The 7,404-nt window shown below is 42.3% G+C and overlaps 1 protein-coding gene across 1 annotated transcript; it reads right to left on the bottom strand.

Moving 5' to 3' along the window:
* Positions 1-975: 975 nt before the first annotated feature.
* LOC109733679 (hydroxyproline O-arabinosyltransferase NOD3) lies at positions 976-6,877 on the bottom strand. The gene is made up of 8 exons (XM_020292904.4): positions 6,014-6,877; positions 5,873-5,940; positions 5,590-5,791; positions 5,186-5,283; positions 5,034-5,103; positions 4,873-4,944; positions 4,539-4,652; positions 976-1,436 (listed from the first exon to the last, which is right to left on the bottom strand). Exons 1-8 carry the CDS (start codon positions 6,416-6,418, stop codon positions 1,371-1,373), a joined length of 1,095 nt encoding a protein of 364 aa, XP_020148493.1. The 5' UTR covers positions 6,419-6,877; the 3' UTR covers positions 976-1,370.
* Positions 6,878-7,404: the final 527 nt, after the last annotated feature.

Below are 7,404 nucleotides of genomic sequence, written 5' to 3'. Positions count from 1 at the left end.
CAATTTTTTAAAATACACATTGAACATTTTTGTAACATACGCTGAACAATTTTTAAATACATACTGAACATTTTTGTGATATATCCCGAACAAATTTAAAATATACATTGAACATTTCTGTAATGTATGCTGAACAATTTTAAAATACATATTGAACATTTTTGTGAAATGTCCCGAACAAATTTAAAATATACATTGAACATTTCTGTAATGTACGCTGAACACATTTTGAACTGTGAACAAAATTTTAAAACCTTTGTGTTTTTTATGAACTGATGAAGAAAATAAGGAATTTTAAAGCTTTTGAAAACAAATGATGAAAATAAATACGAAAAAGGATAAATAAAAAGAGAAAGAAAAAGAAACAGAAACAGAAACAGAAACAGAATTTAAAAAACAGAAACAATAAAAGAATAAAGATACATGAAAAATCAGAAAACCGGCAAAGAGTATAAAAAAACCGGTTTAGGGAACCTTCTAGAAGGTTCCCAGAACCGGTTTGCCTGGCAACGCTTTAATTCGCGAGGTGGGCCGGCCCGTCGCGCGCAGCTGCTCGAGCGCTTCAGCGAAGCCACTTCTCCTGGACACTCGCGGGCGTCAAATAGGATCCACCTGCCGAGTCCCACCATTGCATGTGTCCTTTGCAACTCCTTTACACTGCACTTCATGGGGAATTTTGCATTCACTACTTTTTGCAGAGAATCATAAGGAATTTTCTGTGATAGTACAATCCAACAAATCAAATTACTGCAGGATTCGAACAGACATGACATAACAATATTTTGTTCTTTCTATTCCTGTGTTTTGGAGAATCCTATGAATCAAATAGACCATAATATAGCACAGCTATACATACAAATCGATTACGAGTGGCCCGGTGCCTCTAGAATAGAAAGTGAGGTAAACATAAACAACAATATGATATATAAAGTCTGAAGTCCCTCGAAAAGGAAAGGAGAACATGACGTGGGTGGATTTTTGCGGTTAACAGCTTATCATTCAGATCACTCAGCAGGATGTTCTTAAGCAGCTACAAGAATTTGTTCCAGGCTGTAATATACTTCCCATGGTAAGTACTTATGAGAGTACTCAAGGATCCTTCATTTCCGCTTTGTTGTACAACTGAATGGGCCAGGAGACTAAAAAAGGAGAGCTTATGTTTCTGCTTTACAACCCAAAAATGAGACAAAGGATCAAATGACTACGTATTCTCTTGTCAACAACTGATTCTAGGTTAATGTGTAGGAATTAGCCACCATCCTCCGCTCAAGAGAACATGAATTGAATGCTCTGGTATTATTGATCATTGAGATTCTTTGATTCTACCCCAGCATCAGATGAATTAAGCTCCTCTCTGGCAAAATCATCATTCATATTTCGTCGTCCCACCCTACAATGTTTGCAGTGGCCTCATTGACCATCTTCACAAGGGTGGCCTGAAAAAATGTAATTCAGATCAGAAAACAACCATAGGAAGGGATTTTACATTTTATCACGAAACACTAATTTAAATTGTAACGGATCCAGCTGTACTAAGCTCTAGTGCATGTCAAACTGAAAGAAGAAGAAAGATACTGATAAAGAACAAAGTTGTCCAACGTAAATTTCTGCAGGCTGGTCTAGCTTTTGCATCAACTTTTTTGTCTATTGCCGAACGAATTCCATTAACAATAGCAGCAGATCCAGAAGAATTGTGAGAATTTCAATCGCGTAACACCCTAGTTGGATAGCCAGAAGCAAAGGTTCAGAAATTTTATGACCGACCCGTAATTTTTTATTAGATTGACGTATAGATCACAAAAAATAATCCATTGACACGGCCAATTCGAAAATTGCATATATTATATGGTAGTGCACATGAGATATTGGTACCACATGCCACTTATAACATCTTTGCTGGAATCACAGCCTGTAGTGGAAACTTGCATACGGACGCTGCTGCGCCAACTGATGCAAAATGCATACATGCCAGGTTCATGTTGAAGTACGTACATCTATGTGCCAGTAGTAAGTGGCAAAACTCATCTTGAAAACAATGACATGAGACTGATATCCACAAAGCTCTCATAGCACAATACAAGTGCATAAACTTATGCTTCATTGGAAGAAACTAATGGAGAATCCCTTCTAATAATGAGTGGCTAAGAACTGAGCGCAGCTCAGTTGGCTGACGGCTTCTGTGCTTGAATATACACTTCAACACAGCCCACCTGGATTCGAAACATGACACAGGTGCTAGTGCCCCGTTAATAAAGTTCTCTTTTTTACTGATAAGTGGCTCAAAAGATGCAAAAACTAATACCAATGCATCATTTGCAAGTTGGCTACATGCATGTTCTGCCTCATGGAGTAAAACTTTGTATATTGGGTTACAAGCTAATATGGTATGGAATTCCCACTGAATCTTTTTGGAGAAGATGATGTGTCCAGCCGTCCAGGCTTATTTGACAATAGTCTTCTGAATGCATGCATTAGTTCCTTCACTCTGTTATAGACCTGGCTGGGTTTGCGTCAAAATGTAGGACAGTCGCCCTTGATCTGGTCATGCCACCTGCCAAGGCTCTGACATATGATTAAAAAAACGACCAGGAACTTGTGTACAGAAACCTAAGCTTAACCAGATAAGTCCTAAAAATAGATTGACAACCAAATTATGACGTTCTTTAAGCCATAATCAACAAAGCTTTGCAGCTCAATCTTCTTCATCTCCCGATCCATGCTGCCGGTGATGATTCCCCTAATTGCTCAATACGCTGACGATACTCTTCTCATTATCCAAGCTTGCCCTTGTCAGCTCCTTTGCCTCAAAAGGTCTTTTAGAGCTTTTGTCAATCCACTGGCCTTCAGGTTAACTTCCATAAATCCGGCATTCACCCCATCAACACGCCTGAGGACAAAATGGCTAATTTAGCCGGTCTGTTTGGCTGCAAAATTGAGTCAATTCGTTTTAACTACCTTGGACTCCCTCTTGGTATCACTAGACCGAAAATCAGGGATTATGCCCCCTTCATCAATCATATCGACAGAAGATTAGCTTCCAGCTCGTCATTCATGTCTCTCTTAGTGGCCAAAGCTGTGATAACCGCTCCCCCAACCTTGTACACGGGTACCTCAGACGTCCCTAATGGTGTCAAAGACATTGTTGATATATCTAGAAGAATTTGTGTCTGCGGTAAATCTGAATTCTCCAATAGACCTAAGGCTTTGGCAGCCTGGTCTAGTGTTTACCGCCGCAAAGGCAATGGGTTGCTTGGTATTATCAACCTCTCTGCTCAGAATGAAGCTCTGTTGATGAAACATCTCTTTAAATTCTATAACAAGGACGACATCCCCTGGGTCAATCCCATCTGGAATTACTACACCAATATCCCTCCTCATGCATCTAGGCCCATGGGATCCTTCTGGTGGCATGATGTCTTCAAAATTTATCACAATTCAGACAGCAGGCTCTTGCTCTATTGCAAGAGGAGATACTGCTCTCATCTGGAGCGGCAACTGATCTGATCACCTTTTGAGGAGAAGATTTCCCAGGCTTCATTCCTTTACCCTTGATAACCTTATATTGGTCCATGACGTGGTTGCTGTCCAATACCCTTTCCATGAATTCAGGCAATATCTGTCCAGCATGCATCTTTCCCTGATGTTGCTGATTCTTGGTCCTTCTCACTGGGATTAAAATTTTCTTCTAAAATATATAGCGCCTATTTTCAGCACATTCAGGTCCTTTTACTTCTTGACTCTAGAAATCCAAGTGCCCTAACGTTGCCAGTTCACCCCCCCCCCCCCCCCCCCTCCGGTGAAGTACAAGATCAACAAGCCTTTCTTCTCTGAAGTCCTGACAGTTGCGGCATGGAATATTTGGAAGCAAAGAACCGCAAAAAGTCTTTGACAACATTACTCATAGTAGGGGCTCTTGGTTGTTTAATTTGAAGAGGGATCTTTGCCATCTTTCTCACAGAACAAGGGAGGAGCTTGCCACCTCTCTCAGGTCTTGGCTGGGCCATCTAAAGGCTAATTCTGTGCCAAGCCTGTCTATGTGTGTTCTTCTGATAGCCCCCTCCCCTCACCCCCTTCCAGCCTTGTACATATCCTCTCTTGTATATATTATTCTTATTAGCTTTACTGTCGGGGCCTCCCCTACAATTTCCCCTTTTTTAAAGGTATACTACAGTAATCGCCTCGCCATGACTCACTGTCACCAGCCCCACACCCATTACAAAATATATACAATCAGTTATATACAAGGATCAAGATCACGCGACCAAACATCAATATTCACAGCAGGAAGAGTCAATAAGATTCCTTCTTATTCGGTTGTTTTTGCTATGTCTATTAACATAGAACCCACTTACCCACGACAAGTTCAATTTACAGGAGATAAGCTAAACATGGATACACTATTGCGAATGCCAGAAAGATAAGATTTTACACTTTGATGCAAGGCAATTCAGAAATTTCAGAAACGTGAAGTCAACAGTTTTAGAAGGAAATGGCATTTCGTCGTACTGAAAAAAATATGCAAAACAGTATGTGCATACCACACTTTCAGGAACTCCTGGAGGGGGTAATGAAAGATTTCTTGGTGGTGGTGAGCGAAGATAAGATCTCTTATCAAAACGCCATTCCCCGATCTTACCATAAGTCAGCTCACCCTACATTTTTACAAGATAATCACAAACATGCTATCATGAGAAGCTTATAAAGTTACAATTTTGTTGCAGTAATAGAGAAATACTACCTCTGTAACTAAATATAAGACGTTTTTGAACTGCAAAAACGCCTTATATTTAGTTACAGAAGTAGTAGATTTTACAGAACAATGGCAGGCATCTTCAAGATGTTGACAGATGTTTAAGGTTAAACAGCAGTCACCTTTAATGAATAGTCACATCCGTAAGTATAATGGATGATGAATGTGTTGTCTGATTTTGCGTCCCATGGAGGCTGCAATGAGAATTAATCACATATTTGATGATATGAGCTGCCACAAACAAACTACGGGATAATCTATCAAGTGGCAGAATTCTATGCACCTGAATCATGAAATCTTTTTGGAGGCTGTGGTGCACACCATGCAATGCACTTGCAACAGCATATGCATACCTATAAATATGATAGAAAGGAGCTCCAAATAAGTCTCGCGCATGTTAAGTCAATAGGTAAAAGTATATAGAACTGCACTGACATTTCCAAGACCCATCCAAAAGCTTTGTCTGTCTCCACATCCTCTTTCATTTTTAGCGAAACATTCATCCAGGTTGGAGCAATCTTCTCAAGCTGGGCCTTAGATATTTTGAGGACATCCAAAATAGGATAAAATTGTCATGACAGGTGAGTATACAGAAATAGTACTTACTAAAAGAACAAAGTTTTGGCACATTATGCCATCTTGGCATCTAGTATAGCTGAACCAGTCATGGTAACAGAAGTATAAAGCTTAGCACAGCTAAGTATTCTACTCCCTTCGTTCTTCTTTATAAGACGTTTGGACAGCTGACATAACTGTTTTGGATGCTGTCTGAATTGTCTAAACGTCTTATAAAAGTGAACAGAGGGAGTACTAATCTTCTCACAAGAGAAGAGTTGTACCTTCTGGATAATCACAGGGGAGTTGCCAATAGGATCGATATTTGAGACAGGACCTTTTTCTTCTGGAAAGAACTTCCTTAGTATCTTCTCATTGTCAGTTGGTTTGATGTAGAAAAACGGAAATGCAGCAGGTTCTTCACCATGAGCTAAGTTTGGCAAAGGCTTCACAAAGATATGATCTGGCTCAGCCATAAGTATATAACTGCAAATCGTTTTATTAGGAAACCAATGAACCTAAATATTCCAGTGAAGACAAACAAAGAACAGAAGGAAATATGCTTACTCCTCCTTGATGTTTGCCTTTTGCAACCATTGGACAAATGCCCAAGGTCTATTGAGGACAATGTAACCCTGAACAAAACATCATATTAGCAAAAGCTTCAACTCCACAAATGGTAACAAAATGGAATATCCAAAACCTCACCCGGTCAGCGCCTTCAGGGAGGGGGTCAACCACTAAGGTGGGTATCTCATCCATCAAACCATCCGGCTTTCCGGAGTGAAGGATCCGCGTGAAGCCGCCCATATCCGAGCCAGGCCTGACCCTCATCTGCTTGTACCAGTAGTACATTATCCGCGACTGCCACTGGCTGTACAGCGCATCCGTCGCCGTAAGGGCGACGTGGAACCTCTTCGACGGGTCCGAACCAGACCCGAAGGCCACGGCACCGCCCTGATCGCCGCTGCCGAGCAATTTGCGTGGCCCGTCTCCGCTTCGGCTGTGGCCCACCATTGTGAGGAAGTTGTAGGTCGCGAAGAAGCAGCCGACCGAGATGAGGATGAGCAAGAAGGGGGAGGCCTTGCCGGCATTCTTCCTCCCGACGATCATCGTCGACGCTCCGATCCAACAAGGGGGCGGGTTGCACCTCGTGTCCCGTGGGATCACAGCAAAAGGGGAGCTCACCCAGTAAAGGGGGAGTCAGAGGCTAGGTGGTTCGGCGGCGCCGCCGACGATTGAGGGTTTAGGGGCTCCCGATTCGGCTCGATCGTGCCGGGGAATCGGATTCGGTGGATCTGAGATCGCGGTCAACCTCCGACACCGCAGAGAGCGCGGGGAGAGCAGGAAGTGACTACTCACTTCTACTCACGACGAAGGGGGGAGTGACTCTTCGCCGGCCGCCTCCGCCAGGGATGGTTTCGGCGGCGGCCGCGAAGAGCGCTGACCTCTCTCCGGTAAGGACAAAGGAGTGGTGGTGTAGGCGTAGGGGAAGGAAGAAACGAGAGAAGCTCGTTACGGCGATGTGGTAGTAAACGCTGTGACGGGTAAGAGCACAGCGAATCGACCTACGCAGTGGTATCTCTGCCCACCATTTTCAAGTCCCGTGCTCGTATAATTTCTGAATTTATTTTATAATTTCCGGCGATGCATTTTCAGTGGAAGGAGATGTTTCTATCAACGATGAGGCGTCTACGATAACTTCGTAAATCTCAAGATGATATGCCGACTCAGTCTCTCAAAGATGCTCATAGAGATAGTGTGAGCGGGTGTGCATTTATAAGGATAAGTGTATACACATATGTATAAGCGCTTGCGTCTGTACTGTGTTTAAAAAACAGGTAAGAGCACATGTATAACCATAAAAATCAGATGGATAGAATGTTTCATGGTATTGAAAAGTTGTTTTTTCTTTAAAAAAGTTGTTTTTTACATGATAATCTAGAAAAAGTTCGTGTGTTGCACCGGGTGTAACAAACCCTCGCACGCCTCTAACGACCCTTCCGTATTGTCACTTCTCTTCGCTTCATGAGCCATCTCATGTGGACTTGTAATGATGGTCAACAATTTGACTGCATCATCGTCAAGGGCGCGGGAGG

The sequence above is a fragment of the Aegilops tauschii genome, chromosome 1 (assembly GCF_002575655.3).
Source record: "Aegilops tauschii subsp. strangulata cultivar AL8/78 chromosome 1, Aet v6.0, whole genome shotgun sequence".
NCBI lineage: Eukaryota > Viridiplantae > Streptophyta > Magnoliopsida > Poales > Poaceae > Aegilops > Aegilops tauschii.
The sequence above is the reverse complement of the archived record's forward strand: the minus strand, read 5'-3'. Positions and strand labels throughout refer to the sequence as shown.